The sequence below is a fragment of the Aquila chrysaetos genome, chromosome 8 (genome assembly GCF_900496995.4).
Source record: "Aquila chrysaetos chrysaetos chromosome 8, bAquChr1.4, whole genome shotgun sequence".
Lineage (NCBI taxonomy): Eukaryota > Metazoa > Chordata > Aves > Accipitriformes > Accipitridae > Aquila > Aquila chrysaetos.
In genome coordinates, this window is record NC_044011.1 from 43,339,834 (window position 1) to 43,357,420 (window position 17,587).

Here is a 17,587-nt window from a genome sequence, read left to right on the forward strand (position 1 = left end):
GCTGAGAAAAAGAAGGAAACAAGTCTACACGTGTGAATTAGTCAAGCACTTTGGTCTGCTTATTGGCCTTCTGGTGACTTCTTTTTAATGACTGGCAGCTCAACAGCAGACATTTGTGTGTGTGTTTTACCAAGGCACCAAAGATGAGAGACAACTTCTCTTGCCACATTTTGTAATCTCATACCCTATTCACTATAGGGAAACAGAAACTGCAATACAGGCTAAGATCTGTTACCTGTATTAACAAGGTCTGAAGGTTGCTGCAGATTCACCAAAGCTTGCTTGATCTCACATAGAGTCTTGGCAAGGGGGGAAGCTGCTATCAGGGCCTCCACCTCCAACTCAGTCAGGTAAGCCAACTGGAGATCTAAACGCGAAGAAAACGGGGCGGGGGGGGGGGGGGGGCACTTTTAAGCCTAAAGGAAGACGAGGCTCTTCATGGCTGGATGGCTGCAACATACATGCTGCCACAAGGAAATACTGTGTTGAGCAGAGAGAATGCCTACCCAGAGCCTGTGAGGATCACAGAACTGATGGTACAGAATTTTCCTGACCTCCCCACATTAGCATTTAATTAGTATAGTGACACCTAATCTCTTCCCTACAGGTAGTCACCTAAGATATAGCTGTAAAGGGTCTGCAGGGACGAAAGCTCCTTGACTTCCCTCTTACAGAATAATAGAGGAGGCAGAAGTGGTTTTCCTGAACTGGAAAAATTTCAATTGTCCACCTCAGCAAAAAAAATTTATGTGAAAGTAAGAAATAGCATAAACGGGAAAAAGTAATTATACATTTGCTCTGTTACCAAACATATATACTCTCTCTTAACCTTGACTTCACTGACTCAGCCTTCTACTGTGATTGCTGAAAAGTACCCATGGCACCCACAACTAAGTCACTGCCCTTACCACGTTCTTCATGTCCAGGGAAGCTGAAGAAAGCATCTTTCCTACTGAAGAGCTCATATTGCTGTGGCAGCTCATGATCCTGTGGGATAAAAAGGGCCCAAGAGTTAAAGAAATGGGCAAGTGGAAAAACTAGCAGAAAGGTGAGAGATAGCCCAGCAACAGACACCTGCAGCTCACCTGCCCTTTGACTACTTCTGATTTACTTCCACTGGCTAGGCTGTCCAGTGAGGGTACAACTGTCACCACATTCTGTCCTTGGACCTTCTGCTCCATCTCTCGTTTCACAGCTACATTCTTGTACAGAGCATTCCCAAGCAGCATTTCCAGAGCTTTCATTAACTGTGTTGCCTCTCGCCACGGAGCACCTAATGAACCTGACAAGCAATTTAAATGGACTTCTACAGAACCACATGAAGAACTGTAATGATCTCCAGAGTAAAACCAAGAGCAGGAACCTTTCTTTGGAAATTCCACAAGATGGTTCCAAGATGCCTCATGCTGTAACATTTCCAAATAACTCTGTGCTTACCTGTTCCTAAGCTGACAGACCTGTCTTCTCATGGAACTCACATAAAGACAGGCTGTCAGCTCTTACAGAACTACAAGACTGGAAGACATGATCTTGTGGATCTTTTCTCGTGTGTACAACCCATGCTTTTTTTTAACTGGTCCACTGATGCTACCCTTACACTCCGCTTCTCTCTTGCTCTGCACTCTGGTTCTCTCACCTGCTTGGAAGTTGTTGCTACAGCATTCATCACATTGTTCAACGCCCACTGCTGCCCGGCTGCTGTCTGCAGGCTTATGCCCGCAAATCCTTTGGCTGGCAAAGATTTTCAGGCCTTCAGAGTCCAGTGCTTGCACCACGTCCTGTTTACAGAAAGCAGCGGTATTATATTCTGAAAACCTCACAACTCACCCATTTCCACACTCTGCCTCTCATACCAAAACAGAGATTAGTGTAACTATTTCATGCCAAAATAAGGTACCAAAAAGAGTAAGACCTATCCCTCAGTAAACTGCCACTTCAGGGGAATCACTTATCTTACAGATTTCACAGTTACAAGACTCCCTGCCCTCAACTGTTTCTTCACACTGACCATGAGACTTTGAATCTGCTGGCTGATTCTGTTGTAAAACACCAACACATCCATCCTGTGCTTTGCCAGCTGAGATGCCAGGTGCAAATTCTGATCTTCCAGCTTATCGTACAGGGTGCGAACACTGAAATCCTCCAGAACCCTCAGTGCAAAACGCTCTTCTGAAACACAGGGTAAGTTTCACACTTAACCGCCGGCCACAAGTCTATTCTAATTTATTTCCCAGAAGGGGCACTGCCTGTCCGTAGGATGCAAAAGCATTTTGTGCACTGTGAAGAAGGAAAATGGTTGAGGCAAGAGATGTAAGAGAAGGTCTCTTTCCTCAGTGAGGGGGAAGATGACAGAGCGTTACTATCAACTCCTAACTTGCCCAGTAAACTGTCAGGGTGCTACTTGTCTGTAAGCAGTTCTCGGCATCACTAGATGGTGCCATCTGCTGGGTTCTGGACTTACTCTACCCTGTGAACATCCTAAAATTCCCAAAAAAGGTCATTCCCAGAAGGCAAACAAGGCCCATGAGTCATGTGCCTTCAGAGAATAGAATGACCAACAGGAGAACCCAAGAAAATATTTTTAAATATCTTTATTTTCTTCATTAGTCATTTGAACCCACTATTGTTTTAAAGGACGTTTCAGGGCTGGCCACTTACCTCCTAATTCCTAAGGAAGAAAACACTAACGCATTCCCATGACAGGAGGTTACGCTCCCCAACTGGAGAGATAAAATGAACATAGCATAGAAGTGCGAGTGGTACGCACGCGCATGTGTGTGTGTGTGTAAATGCGCGCAAACATGCGAGTGCATAGCTGCCAAAGCGACTGCGTGACCTCAAGCGTGTGCATAAATTTCTGAGTGAGTAGGTACAAAATATCATAGTAGAGAGTTAACAGAAGACAACAGAATGGGGAGTAAGTGGGAAGAAGCCAATGGGAGAACACCTGGGGTTGGCACAGCACTTCACCTGGATTATGCACAGCTCCTTTCTCTGTGAAGCCAGCATCTTCTCCAGAAGCATGAGGACCAACCGTCCGATAGAACTGAAGGCTACAGATGGAATGACAGAAGGGGTGAAGAACATCTCATTTTTCTCAGTAGAATCAGATAGTGCATTATTACAAGCCTAGTTCAAGCAGAAGAACAGGTTTCTTGTCTAGATTTTGAAGTCAAAACATGCAGGAGAAGCCTAGGTCAGGTAATTCAGACAATAATACTCTACGCAGATGACGCAACAGAGCTGTTTTACACGATACTGGAAGAGAGCTGGAATACTGCTGGGGAGCTCCTGGGTAATACCAAGAAACTCCCTGTGCAGCTAGAAACTCAGCATACTGTAAAGCTGGCAAGAAGTCCAGCATCAGGGACTGAGTTAGTAATTGCAATAGGACACGCTTTTGTATTATCAAGGTCTGAGCTCCTGATACCAACCATGAAAAGGTGGTTTACCTGTCTTTAAGGAGGACGTACTCTGGTGGGATGTGCGGCTCGCCCAGGCTCCTCCATCGTGGCTTCCAGCTCTTCAGGGGGCTAATGATAGGGACAGCAGGCTGGAGCACTACAGCCAGGGTTGTCAGCACCACAATCAGGAAGCCCAGAACAAAAAGGACCACTGGGGAAGCCAAGAGGGATGGCAAGAAGTAAGAAACGTAGGAAGCAGTGTGTATCAATACCACAGTCTCCCTTTTACACTTTACTAAAGGCTCTCCCTCCCACACAAAACCAATATTTAGCAACTGTCGTATTCATTACACGGGCTTCTGCTTCTCCCCTTGCTGATCTGGTGCATGCAGGCAAGGAGGCAAAATGCTTTCAGCACTGGTAGCTGAACGTGACAGAACCAAGGATCATGCTTGCGAGCCGCGCTTTCATTTCTATTGCTTTACTGTCCTCTCACTGATGGACAAAGCACTGGTATGTGCACAGCACTTACACAGAGGTATGGCTTTGAGGAAAGACCTCAACTGCCCTTGTGTTTAGCCTTTAGTGAACTTTTAAATTATGTATTTAATTTCACTTTAGTTTGTCACAGAAACACCCTGGCACTTTCTGCTTTCAAGCCAAGGAAAGCAAAGCCCTCAATTACTTGAATTCTTCAAGCAGGGTGTGGAGAGAAACACAACTGCTCCTTCCCTCTCTTTCCCCCTTCAGCTCCTACACAGGCAGGTTCTTGGCTAGAGAGCAGTGAACTTTGGGAAGGGAATCTCCACAGGAGAAAAGGATTAAAGCTGACAAAGCCAGTGGTTTTATGGTATTAAAAAAAATAAATAATGCTTGTTTAAACACACCTGAAGAGGTACAAGAAAGGTCATGGCTAAGTATCAAGGTTCAAGGTAGGTATCGCAGTGTTTTGGCTGTACCTGTGATAGCAGCCCAGTTAGGAGCCAAGTTCAGATCCCGTTGCTTCAAAACGCCATGTCTGGCCAGCTGGAACAGAGAAGAGGGCTGGAAGGATACATCTCTGGGGTCACAGCCCCCATTTGCTTCATTCACAGTCACAATCAGGAAGTGTTCCTGAATGGTCCTATCCCTGAAAACATATGTCCCAGACTCCAGGAAAACATGGGCAAACCTAGAAGGGAGAAATAAGGAAGGTGCCGGTTGATCCAAGCTTTCTTTAGCCTCCAGCTGTGATGATGGTTAAATACATGGACTTGAACACACCAAATTTTGGCATTTTTACATACTGCTCGCTTCCAAGGACCTACTGATTCTGTGAAAGACTCGCTCTCAGGTCCTGCCCATAACACATGCACTGTTAATCACGCCAGATATTACCAGGAGATGTTGAGGTGAGTCTCCTGGACGAGGTGGTCTAGCCTTCGGAAGGGTCCAAAATCCCCGCTTGGGTTGCTGTTATATAGATGCTGCTTCTGATAAACAGGGTAATAGCTGGATGCACGATCTGGGAACAGTTCATCACAGCGTCAGCAACTTTGACCCACTTTGGTTAGGATAGCTGACACTGGTCTGGCAAAGAACTATGTAACTGCATTTCTTTTATAGGGCTATGCAGTGTCAACTCATTTAATTGAGGTATGCAGTACTGCCCAAGAAAGGCTTACACTTTTTAACAGAGGAAAAATTTTACCTCTATTCTACAGAAATCCAGTCTAAAAGTTAAAAACACCAAGTAAGTCACTGGCAGAGCCTAGACTAAAGTTCTGGAATCCCCTGAGGCCAAGTGAGACAGGGAGGTGAAGGAGAGTGCTCATACATGCGGTACTACCAATTGTGGAGTCATTGCTCTAAACGGGTCTAGACACATATATCTGCAAAGAGCACACAGACCCAAAACCACTCACTATGGGAATTGATGCTAAGCTGGAAAAGGATCATGTCTCCTGCTTCCAAACATACTACTGGGTTAGGAACAAGGGGCAAGGCATGGATATCTTCGGAGGAAGTCCTCTGGACTCGATAACCTTTCTGCAGCAACTGATGTGATGAAAAATCTCCTGCCACAGGCAACAGAACAAAACAAAATTAATTCTGCAAAAAGAGCAGCATGTGAAAACACCTAACCCTTGGTAATGAAGGACTATTTATTTTGTGTCTGTGGGCAATTACAGCTCACAAGGCCAAATTCTGCTCTCAGTCACACTACCATAAATGAGGAGCAACTGGAATTAGGAGCCAGCATGCACTTGCCAACAGATTTGCCTCCAAATTGAGTTTCCTTCTAGTTCCTTGGAAGGCCAAAATCATCCTACAATCTTTATTTGACTTGTTCCCAGGGAGCTAACCGTGCAGCCAGCGCAGGTCCCCATTGTTTATTCCCAGATAGCACGAGATCTTTCCCTACTTTGTAAATAGTTTGAAGTGTCTGACAATCCATTCCCTCTGTGCCAACTTCCTGTCTGCTTGCTGTGCCAACTTGAAAGGAAATGAATGGCTTAGTCTGGCTGGAGCTTAGGTTCACTCTCAGGGGCTCGCAAGCCTTACCCGTGAGAAATGCATCCAGAACATCTGTGCTGGAGACAATGAAACCTAGCACTCCACTGGGACTAAACAGAACCAAATGCACTCGCTGGCTTTTCTGCACATGTTCATCTGGGCCAAGAACGTTTGCCACTTCCTATTAAAAGCAGAGGAGAACACTGATCACTGATACAATCAACCCTGGACTCAGACCCTGGTTTGTGATCAACCTTACTTTCAGCTGTACAAGACTGCTCTAGTGAGGTTTTATCCCCACCATTCAGGAACTATCATTTCTCAGTAACACACCAACCTGCTGCCTGATCAGTACTCTGGGCAATGAGACATATTGAGTCTCTCCTCTCTGCTCACGGTTTTGTACCCTTCTGTAACCTCAGCCCCCAAGAGTCCCTTTACCTAACTGTAGTCTATAAGGGCTCTCTCCAGACTTGCATGCTGGGAAAGCATTCCCCCACTCTATACTTACCCTCACTTCTCCTTCCTTTATCCTCAGAAGCAGCTCTCTATTGGTACCAAATCCCAAGGAGATCCGTGGGGCTCTCTGCAAACACAGTAGGTCACAGAGCTCCTCAGAAGAGACGTACTGCTTGCAGTGACATCTATAAAGCAGACGAAAGGTCTCGATCACTCGTGATCTCTGAGCAAACAGCTACAACATACTGATGGTCAGGCTAGCCCCAGTATCTTACAATCTACACAATGAGTGGGCCTACTCTACATCCATGTAAAACAGGATAGAGGAAACTCACAGACCATCTCACCCAGTACTCTGTCTGCTATTCGGTGCATGGGAAAGGCCAAAATGCGATACCCCACTCTGTAACAGGCTTCTATTGGTGTCTAATAGAGATGAACTTCGGTCCTGTAACAGAGTATTATGCATCCCTCCCTAAAGTTCTGCTTTAAGAAAATGGGTGAAAGCAACAGAGTACCATTTTAACACACTAGATTTCTGTGCAATCCATTTTGGAAGAAGATTTTGCAATACAGAAGTTTGTTCACAAAGAGAAAAAAGTAGTACCATATGACAAGAACTAGCTTCAATGTTTCAGTCAGCATTGAAGGCAGGGGGTGCAGGAACGAGGATCCATTTCTTCAATTCTGGTCTAAATCTAACAGAGGGATCATCCACTTTAGGGAGGGCTCAACTTGAGGTACACAGAAAAGGTCTACCTCAGAAAACGTGAGCTCTGTTCACCCTCACGTTGTCACTCAGTGTTCATTCTGGTGTCTCCACCCAAGCATATAAAATCACTAGGTAATGTTGATAACACAGACATATACTCTCCAGGTAGAGGAATGAGACCAATGAATGTGGACTGAAGGCTGGTATCTCCACAGAAAGGAACTCCAGCAATGGAAAATTTCTCAAAAACACCTCCCACAGCCCTACCCTGGAATGACTTCATGGGATCAGTAATTCAGCCCGTCAGAACTAATTGTGAAGTACTTCTTAATGAGAGGCTGGGCTGAGACTTACATGCCCAGCTCTGCATTAATCTCTCCACCTGCAGGACCACAAGAAGGAGAGCAGTCATATTGCTCAGGAAAAACACACTGGCGCGTAGATGCTAGACGGACCTCTCCAGGAGCACAGAGCTCATCCACCTGAAAGAACAACACTCATCCAATGTGTGAAACCAGACAAGCTCTAGCACTTCAACCAAGATGCAGCAGACATAAAATTATCTTCCTCCCCCACCCACACTGCTGACATTCAACGTAAAGGTAATCCAACGAGGTCCGTTAAAAGACAGCTTGGAAAGTGTGGAAGAAAGAACACAACACTTTCACTTCCCATCCAAATTCCTCAAGCCGGTCTAACGAAGAACTCCATATGGAGGCTTATATTCCTGCATCTATCATCTGAGACACTTGGCTGCTCCCCATTGCTGTAGTATGGAAGTATCTTTTGCCTCCAGCCCTTATGAATTTCGCTTCATAAGATTCTGGTAAAGAAGACAATGCCAATATCCTACAAGGAAGGGGCAAGGGTCTCAAACAAAACAGCTAAAGGACTTGCTCGTGTCTGCAGAAGCCCAGAGAACTAAGCTCAGATTGCACGCACGTACACACCCTGAGAGAGGGCCTAAAGCACCGAACTACTTTCCTTCTCCTGCATGTCATGCAACAACTTTGTTCTGAAGCCAAACTTTACCTGAGGTCGGCAGTCCTGATTGCTGTTGCTGTCAGGGTCTTTCTTGCCTCTCTCATCGTAGTAAATGTAACCTGCCTGGCAGATACAGGAGCCATCCGACTGCTGGAAAGCCCGGTTCAACCCATGGCAGGTACAGCTGGCAGCACCTTAGAGAAAAGGTTGGATTTAGAGTGGTAATCACGGTAGGGAATACAGTTTGCAAAAACTGTGCTCACCAAAAAGGAGCAGTTCCTGTGTTGAATAATACTCTGGCCAAATCACACTGCTCATTTTAGTGACACTCCTGGTGTCTGCTGCCCCACTAGCACAGCAGAGCGGAGCCAACAGGAAAGCCAGCTGGAGCCAGCCTGCCTTTTCCTCCACCAACACAATCATTAGATCATTTCCTGAAGTGCCCATTTAACAAGAGATGCAAAAAGGCCCAGCTGGTCATTTGCCACAGTGGCATTTTGACAAGCACTCCATTAACTTGTACATTAAGCCACTGGATAGGGTAAGGACCCAGTCAATCAAGGCTGCCAAGCCCCTCTCTCAAGCCTCAACACTCTCAAATCCACTTGATTTGAAATGCTGGTACAGTACTGCACAGTACACTGAATAAAGCATATGCACTCTCTGCTGTGCTTAGCCACCTACCTTCCAGTTTTCTAGCCTTTTCCCACTTTAGCATAGCCCAAGCTGGACATGGTTACAGTGCCCAGTTTTGGCTCAAAAGCACACCTACATTTAATGCAAGCTCCCCAATTCAGGGTAAAAGTACTCTTGGTGAAACTCCACTGCTTTCAAAGCAATGATAGAGCAAGAATTAGTAGGGCTGCTCATCTCATCTCTTCCTTCCTTTGAAGAAGATGAGATCAAATCCCCTCGGCTAACATTGCGCAAGAGAACAAAAGACAGCTTTGAAAATTGAAAGCTCTTTCTGGGTGGGACAGAGAAAGAGCAGCCAGGCATTGATAGCACACACAGCATCACGAGGATCCCAGGGCTTGTGGTCCGTCATGAAACCATATGGGGGAATCACATTTCTAGGTGATTTCCTTTTTAGTCTTTCTCATAACAGAGGTGAAAAGTTTCCCTCACAAACAGCAACTCACCAGGCTGAGAGGAAGAAGAGCTGCCACAGGGGAAACAGGCAGCCTGAGCAGGAAGGTGATTGAAGGTGTTGGCAGGGCAGGCCTGGCAATCCTCTATACGCTTTGCAAAGTTGCTGCTCCCATAGGTCCCCGGGGGACAGGGCAGAGGGGCAGATGCCAGGGGAGGGCAGTAATAGCCACTGGGGCATGGCTTCTTGTGGTAACTCTCACTGCCTAGAGAAAGCGATAGGCTCTTAGACACAGACACTGCTTAAGGACCCAAGCAAGTGCTAAGAGATAGGCAGAGAGCACTTATTTACTCCAGCGATACATGTACACGCACCTATACATATGTCCATAAATACAAACAAATATATATAAATACACACGTATGCATATATAAAGTTAATCAACATTAAACATTTTTCAATTTATTTTACGTATAGTTAAATATAAATCTTGATTCCTTTGTCCCAGCTATTTCACTGGACAAATCCAGTGGCAAAAGTGGGTAGACATGATCTCCTCCACGGTATATGGCAGGAGCTAACACATCAGTGAACTTAACATAGGATCCCAGCCAACAGAGACTTTCAAATGCTTGTAAAGCTATTCCTCCTGCATCCTAGCCCAGCAGGTTGCAAGCAGCAGCGGCTGTTGCACAGCAAACTTTGAACCCCTAGGTTCACTCTTCTACTTCTTGTAATACATTAACTCTGAGCCTCTCAGCTAAGCCACAAAATTAGAGAAAACATGGCTCGCAAGGGCTTGACAGGTCATCCCCTGAGAGACAGGACACCAATATCCAAACCACTCTTGACCCATTTCTCTAAACTCTTCTAACAACCCACCACAAATACTCCACAAACTAACGTGACAGCCCACACCAGGGATTTGTAACTGTAGAGCATTAAGAACTTTCCCCACGTAGAACATAAAATTTTCTCGTTACAATTTAAGGTGCTACTTCTTGCCCCACTCCTCCACGGCAGCTCCATTTACCTTGTGGGCAGATGAAGCCTGCTGGGCAGGGCTGACAGGGTGCCGTGATGAGAGAGTCACTACGATAGGTGCCTCCATCACAGATTCTGCAGAATTTCTCAAATGAATCCCTTAGACCAGGCAAGCTGAGGGCCATGTACCCTCCTTCACAAGCCAGTGGATGAGCACTGCCTGGGGGACAGTAGTAGGGAAACACACACCTGGAAGGCAAAACAAGGCAGGAAGAGGGAAGAAAGTCTCTGGAAATGTTTTGATTTCTGGATTCAATGACCAGTGCAAACTGAAGGCAAAATTAAAAATGGTTCTCGTCTGGTCCTAGGCTCAAGCTAACCAGTAGAAATCATCAATCATAAAATCATAAATTTAGAAATCATAAATCACCCTCAGCCTTAGCAGTCACCAAATCCGTAACTGTAATTACAAAGATACCTTAGCTTTTGCACAATGCACAAAGACCGTGGTTGAAGCATTAACTCAGGTTTTATCACAGGCACACTTCCCAACATTCAGATTTTTTAGAAACTTAAAGCTGGCTGCACCAAACATGCTAGGTACTCACAGCTGCTCAGGGCTATTGTATGTCGACGATCCTTCGGGACAGTAATACCCAGCAGGGCACATGGAAGGCACAGCTGTGCGAGCACCACAGTATAGGCCAGGCCTGCAAGGCTTCGGATTTACTGAACCTGGTGGAAAAAAGGGGAAAGAGCGATTGATTATGTGACATTCCCAGAACAAGAGAGTGTGTGCTGGGGAGACAGTGAGCAAGGGGCCTTATTAAGTGTGACTGTCCCTAAACACTGCGCTTTTCCTCTTGCTCGCAGAAGGCCCAGATGTGTTGGGAACCAGTTTGCTATTTAGCATGGAATGCTAACACCTGAATGCCTAGCCCTAGATGATGAAAGATACCTGCTTCTTTTCTAGGACCAGACCACTTCCTTTAGGACTCTCAGCTAAAGGAGAACAGAAAGGGAGAGCTGAGAAATGGGAAAAGAGAATTCAAAGGCCAAAAGCCATGAAAAGGATTCAGGGTAATAAATCCACTTCTAAAGCCACTCCATCAGTGACCATGTCCTAGGAGGGCTACTGCAAAAATGTGTCTAGTCACTGCTAAATGCTGTGGCTGTGCCTGCGGTGCACGGCTCAGCCATCTAGACTCAGAAATGGCTGGAAATAAAGAAAACAAAGGAGCACGGTCATGTCACCTGCTGGGCATTCATAGCCAGGTTTACAAGGTACTCCTTGGGTGTTAGGCAGCCCTGTCTGTGCTGGATCCGGGCAATAGTATCCAGGTGAGCAGGGATCACACTCTTCCAATGATTTTGCACCAGGCTGGATCCTGGAAGTGCCAGCTGGACAAAGGAAAGCATCCCCTTTACCAGGGCACCAGTATCCAGGCGGGCACGGATAATCCTCAAACCTGGTCAGACCTGTTAGGAAGAGAAATGAATGAAGAAAGGGAGGCCGAATGGCCAGGAGGGGTTTCAGAGAAGGGCTCTTAGCTTGCTACGAACATGAATTACCTCTCCCTTTCCCTATCTCATCTCAGGAAGTTTTGTAATCAGCTCTAGAGGTGAAAAAGGGCTCGCTTTCACCTGGCACTTACCTGATAAAGGGCAGTGATAGCCTGGAGGACATGGTTGGCAATCCGTCAGGCTCTGAGCTCCTGGGTGCTTACGGTAAGTTTGCGGAGGGCATTTCTGAGGTGCCAGGAGACTGCTGTGGTCACTGCCGTTGCCTCTGAAGCAATAGTGTCCTGATGGACACAGGTAGGCCTCTGAATCCCCTAACAAGCAGAAAGCAGGGCTTTAAAGAGTCATCTTTTCATTGTAATTGGAACACCTTTCTTCTGTGTCCTCCCTGGGTCCTTCCTAAACTACTGCACACATGTGTACAACCCACCTCCACAATCCAAGCCTCTCTTCTCACAGATAGCACACAGTGATATTTGGAGACTGGTTGTGATCCCAGGCTCTCCTACATTTCCAATGTTTGCTGGAAGAGCATGTTATATTAACAGCGTTAAATGTCTCTCTTCTCTGCAGACACTAGAACTCATGACTAGAGCGTGTGTCCTACTGCAAGGACTGTTCCACAATGCACTATCTGGTATCAAAGCTAGCCTCACCAGACTCAGGGATACATACAACTCTCTTGAAAAGAAACTCCCACTCCCTCCCCTCACTCTTTACCCCCGAGTTCCAACCTGCTTTGCACCAGTGGCCTGGTGGACAGGGCAGGCAGTCTTCTCTCTTTGCAGCCCCTGGAACGTCTCTAATAGTATTGGCAGGACATGGTATAGGTACCTCAGATCCCTCCAGGCAGTAGAAACCTACAGAAATGGACGGGAAAGAGATGAATGTAAAATATGAAAGCCCTCCAATGGCAACAATTACTCAGCAAGACCCTTCTGTTGTTGTAGAATAAACATCTACACAGCTGTTGGGATGCTGCTCTGCATGTAAAGAGCCAAACCAACAGCCTTCAAACTTTGCTGGACTAGCAGTCTAGCACCATAAATTCAAGGTGGCCTTTTTGGTCAGGCACACCTCTTTGTTCTGAAAACATAAAACCAGAGGAAACCAATGAGCAATGACAACTTCAAAGAAGTGACCGTAATATATTACACAAGATAACAGATGCTCTCCAGTTGTTTAGAAGCAAGTCAATATTCTATACTTTAAATACTATTGAGATTCTCACTTACCTGCAGGACACAGCCCTGCACACACCTGACCCCAGCGGCACCCAGACAGGATGCGCCAGGAAAAGCTGTGGCCCTGTGGAGTAGATTGAGAGCTCCCAGCAAGGCAGAAGTATCCAGCAGCACACCTTCCCTCCAGCCGTCCGTGCCTGGAGCACAGAGGACAGTCAGAATTTATATACAACGTACTACTAACGATTTGGTGCAGAAGCAGAGCAAGTATTGATGCAATGAACTCTGTGAAGTCTGCAACAAAAAATAAGAACTTCTTACACTGATATGAGAAAAAAATAGACCCATTTTTTCCACTTATAAAAACACGCAGATGACTAGAGCGAGCCAGGCACTTCTGAGTTCAAATTCCGTGAACATGGGCAAATTGCTTCAGATGAAATTGTGGATGACTTTCCACTGGGCTGGACTTTCTAGATTACTTCCACGTTTTCACAAATGCTACCCACTGTCTCCTTCAGATGCTTCTTTGTATCGTGACAATGACATCAGACTGCTTTGAGATGCCTCCCAAAATTCACAGATCCAACACCTCTGTAACCAAAAGCTGTATCTAAGATTATATTTCTCTCCTTGAATGAGAGAGTTGTGGTAGAAAAGCTGGGAGGAACTTAGCATCGGTTTATCAGCACAAAACAAGGATGCCAAACTGCTAAGACAAAGTGAAAAAATGCCAGATTGAAATGAATCATAACCTGCAGTAGTGACCAGGTAAGCAAGGCAGGCATTCCTTCTCATTCCAGAGGCCAGTCATATTTGCAGGAGTGAAGGTGCCTTCAGGACATGTGAGAGGAACCCGTGTGCCTGAAAGGGAGACCGCAGAGACAATAAAAAAACCCTAGGAAGACTGTTGTGATCTGACAAGACTCTAGAAGCGTATCAGAGCATAAAAAATGACTCCCAGAAAGCAAGGCAGCAACTATGCCACATTTGCTCATTGCCACCTCCTCATCACCTGGCCTACAGGAAGACACACATTAGGTTTGTACAACTCTAGGATCCCAGTGAGGCACACAACATTTGAATCCTTGGCATAGCAGGTATGCAAGTTTCAGTGGACCTGTAGGACAGTAACAATGTGGTGGGCAGCGCCTGGGGTCTCCTGCCACCAGCTCCTGGCAGTAGAATCCTCTCTGGCATGGAATGCAGGATGCAGAGCCCCTGGCCGGCTGGTATTCCCCAGCAGGGCATGGTGTTGGGTGGGCTGTCCCTGACTGGCAGAAGTGACCCTGGCAATAACAGAAAAAGAAGAGGATTGCATGGAGATGTTGGCAAACTTAGGGTCTGTGTAAAGGGTGAATCCCAGAATTACCAAAGCCTAGGGCAGCACTCCATGCGGATGTAATCAACATTTCCATCAGGCAGATGTGACCCTTTGCCACTGTGGAAAACAGACACCTCCTGCCCAGAGCTAAGACCCACCCCTTTCACTGCCCAGCTGTCACTAAGCAGTACCTTAGGGCAGAGGAATGCTGTGGGGCTGACGGAGCTGAAGTTTGCTGGGCAGTAAAACCCCTCAGTACAAGGTCCTGTTGGAGAACTCAAACCAACGCTAGCACAGAAAGACCCAGGATAGCATGGCACACAGCTCTCTGGGGAGGTACCACCTGAGGAAGAAACCAAAAGTCAAGGCCAGCGAGAGAAGGAGATGAAAGTGCACCCAGTACAGTCACAGCATCATCAGCACTTACTTGAACTGATAACACATAGCCACCATCAGGCCTGGCTGAGGGTACCACTACCCCTCAGTGACCAAGGGGCACCCCCTCACCATGGCTGCCAGCAATGAAGTCCCCCATCACTGTGGACCACAGGAGAAACCTGTGGGTGAAGTCACACTCACCTGTGGCATTGTTCAGGGTCCCCACTGGGCAGGCAATTGGGAAATGAGTACCCTCTGGACAATAGTGCCCAAGTGGGCAGGGCCCACTCAGCGGGAACGCAGGTGTCCCACGTGGAATGGCATCAGTGGCTCCTCCTTCACAGTAGTACCCAGCTGAACACAGACCTGCCATGGGAAAACAGAGGGTGGCAATTGCCAGCCCATGGTACCATGGCCAGTGAAGAGGCACCTCCTCTAACCCTCAGAAGTAGGCAGATAACTCAGAGAACAGAAGCTGCAAGCCCATCCTTGTCCTGTTTTATCACTGCTGATATCCTGGGCCGTTCACCTTTTGTTTGCCTTCCCTCCTTCTCATCAATCTTTGGCCTCTATCACTTCCTTCCTTTACTTGCACTGACCTCATCTGGCATTTGCTTACCTTTTCAATTCTCTAACTGGTTCCTCGTATTGTGTTTTCTGTGGAAGAAGTTCTGCCTCTCTTCTTCTCATGTGTCCAACCTTCGCATTTTGGCCCAGTGACAAATGCTCTGTGCTTAAACAGGAGGGGAAGGATTTAGGAGGACAGAAACAAGAGCAATAAAAGGGTTAAAAGAAAAGAAAAAGAAAGCAGAAAAAACTAAGGGAGACAAGGAAAGTAATGCCCTAACATAAAAATAACATCCAAGACGAATGCTCCATTAAAAGAATGAAACAGAGAAAAGAAATGACTGATAGGCACAGACCTAGGGAAGAAGGGTGCCCTCCAATAGCCTTTACAACCTCTGTTCATCGAGATATGTTTTCTACTTTCTTACATCTTTCAGCCCTGAATCTCCAACCCCTCTGTTGCGGGTGGTCTCTTATTAACCAAAAACTCACCATCAGGTTCCCAGTTAGCATCTCCTCTGCAGTACCTCCCCACTGGGCACAGCCTGCAGGCAGTGGGGGCAAATGCCCCCTCCAAGGTGTTCAGTGTCCCCTCGGGGCATGGCAGGGGGGCAGCCGTCCGAATTGGACAATAGTAACCTGTACAATGAGACAGATGAATGAGACGCTGCTCAAAAAAGGAAGGAGAAAGAGGTGGGAACACTGAGCTTGCTCTAACTAATAGCATCCCCTGGAGTGAACCACTACTATAGCTCAGCCAGAAAGAGTTGTACAGACATCCACCATATCTCTTCCCACTTGTATGTTAGGGGTTTTGCTGCACACGTGTATTGCTCACCTCTGGGGCAGGCGAGTGGCTCGACAGTGGCAGCATTGCTGCAGGCCGTACCAGCCGGGCAAGGGAGGCAGACACTTGCCCCAGGCACAGGGCTGAATGTGCCAGGCTCACAGGGCAGTTCTAGCCCAGTGCCTGCAGGACAGTAGAAGCCTCTGGGACATCTGTATCCATGAATCCCATCAGAAGGGCAGGGAGCAGAGTTTCCTCCCAGGCAAACATAGCTGTAGAGAGAAAATCCAGACCGGAAACAGTGAGCTGACAGCCCTGTTTAGAGGCAATAGGCGAGGGAGGCACTAATCAAGAACCAAGGGTCAGCACGTTAACAAACCCTTGAAAATGCAGTTTGTTTCAGTTTTGCTAACATGCTCTCCCCGTCATCTGTAATTTAGTGCCCACCTGAAAATCCCAGCAAATGGCTTTTTTGCACTAAGCTGACTGGAAAGCGTTCTCATTCTGGAAGGAAAAGCCTTTGAAAACTAAAGGTTTTTTTACTTCAAAGCACAGGGCCCAAGCGTTCAGTTCCTGCTGTCTTTGCTTAGCCTCCTTTTGTCCCCAGTCTTCTTGTAGGCTTCTGTTTTCATGCCACCTAGTTCTAACATTGAATCTTCCCTTTACCACTTCCCTCCCAACACTCTGCCAACAAGTAAAGATGAGGAAATATAAAATCTATTATGGTAAGAGCTGAGCAACAAAGAAGTGAGAGCCGTGGTCCCATCGCATGCTGTAGACAAGGATTCAAACGATGTAGTTTCTGAAGAAGAAACAATTCCTAGTCCTTAAGGCAAAATACTGAGTGCAAAAGGAGCAGCACTGAACAAAAGAACAGCAAAGCTGTGTTCTTTTGCCTGGAAGCAAGACCTATTTAGGACTGAATGGGCTATGAGAAGTGATGGATGCTACATGGTAGAGGTGTTGAAGAGCAGCCTGGGCAAAGCACAAATTGTACCCTGTTGGAGGCAAGAACTTCACAGATTTTGGAAGTTGAGAGTCATTTATAATCATGTAATATTCATTATCACTCAGCCCAGAAAACCTTAGCCAATACTGTTGCAGGCAGGCTATAAAAATCTTTCTAGGGTTAAAGGAATTTTGGGGAAGGCTCTAAAATTCAACTGAGAAGTGGCAAATCCCTATTACTCCCAGGAATTCTGTTTCCGTCGCTAGTTATTTTTTTAGTCATTCCAAATGCAGCCCTTGCTTGTATTCTAAGTTCAGCTTCAACTTCTAGCCAAATTTCGTTGTGGTTTTCTCCACTAGATTCAAGAGCCACCTGCTATCAGAAATCTTTCCCCACAAAAACTCATTACGCTACAGTGAAATCACTTCTAAAATTCTCTTTCACACACAAAATAAACTGAGCTTCTTGCTACAAGGCATACTCATGAAATGGACAAATACAACTAACGGCACTTTTCTGCTTGCATTATGAAGGCTAGAAATGCTACCTTGTCTCTGGTTATTGCACCACCTTGTGGGAAAAGAGATAAAACACAGAAGAGGAAAAGGATGCCCAGGTCGAATTTTCAGCAAGTGTGATTATGAGGCTAAATAAGGGATTTGTAATACACTAAACCTACAGTGAAAACAGCGAAAAACACACATATAAGGCTGGGACAGAACGTCAGGCAAACATAAAGGGAAAAGGA

At 46.3% G+C, this 17,587-nt stretch overlaps 1 protein-coding gene across 18 annotated transcripts in view; it reads right to left on the bottom strand.

The window, feature by feature from the left end:
• Window positions 1–17,587, bottom strand: part of LOC115345101 (SCO-spondin-like) — a 125,101-nt gene that overhangs the window by 2,151 nt on the left and 105,363 nt on the right. For 12 of the 18 annotated variants that reach the window (XM_041125555.1, XM_041125554.1, XM_041125547.1 and 9 more), the window contains 27 exons: window positions 15,942–16,162; window positions 15,596–15,742; window positions 14,738–14,902; window positions 14,350–14,501; window positions 13,955–14,123; window positions 13,590–13,698; window positions 12,886–13,031; window positions 12,385–12,510; window positions 11,785–11,964; window positions 11,384–11,608; window positions 10,738–10,864; window positions 10,179–10,378; window positions 9,198–9,410; window positions 8,104–8,249; window positions 7,426–7,553; window positions 6,412–6,544; window positions 5,949–6,081; window positions 5,309–5,461; window positions 4,782–4,908; window positions 4,364–4,575; window positions 3,453–3,615; window positions 2,971–3,053; window positions 2,009–2,169; window positions 1,637–1,778; window positions 1,086–1,282; window positions 909–987; window positions 236–367 (listed from right to left, as the gene is read on the bottom strand). In XM_041125555.1, coding sequence (XP_040981489.1) covers window positions 236–367; window positions 909–987; window positions 1,086–1,282; window positions 1,637–1,778; window positions 2,009–2,169; window positions 2,971–3,053; window positions 3,453–3,615; window positions 4,364–4,575; window positions 4,782–4,908; window positions 5,309–5,461; window positions 5,949–6,081; window positions 6,412–6,544; window positions 7,426–7,553; window positions 8,104–8,249; window positions 9,198–9,410; window positions 10,179–10,378; window positions 10,738–10,864; window positions 11,384–11,608; window positions 11,785–11,964; window positions 12,385–12,510; window positions 12,886–13,031; window positions 13,590–13,698; window positions 13,955–14,123; window positions 14,350–14,501; window positions 14,738–14,902; window positions 15,596–15,742; window positions 15,942–16,162 — 4,169 coding nt within the window. Of the gene's footprint in view, window positions 1–235; window positions 368–908; window positions 988–1,085; window positions 1,283–1,636; window positions 1,779–2,008; window positions 2,170–2,970; window positions 3,054–3,452; window positions 3,616–4,363; window positions 4,576–4,781; window positions 4,909–5,308; window positions 5,462–5,948; window positions 6,082–6,411; window positions 6,545–7,425; window positions 7,554–8,103; window positions 8,250–9,197; window positions 9,411–10,178; window positions 10,379–10,737; window positions 10,865–11,383; window positions 11,609–11,784; window positions 11,965–12,384; window positions 12,511–12,885; window positions 13,032–13,589; window positions 13,699–13,954; window positions 14,124–14,349; window positions 14,502–14,737; window positions 14,903–15,595; window positions 15,743–15,941; window positions 16,163–17,587 lie in introns of those variants that run through there. The other 6 variants (XM_041125546.1, XM_041125551.1, XM_041125558.1 and 3 more) reach the window with 6 other exon arrangements.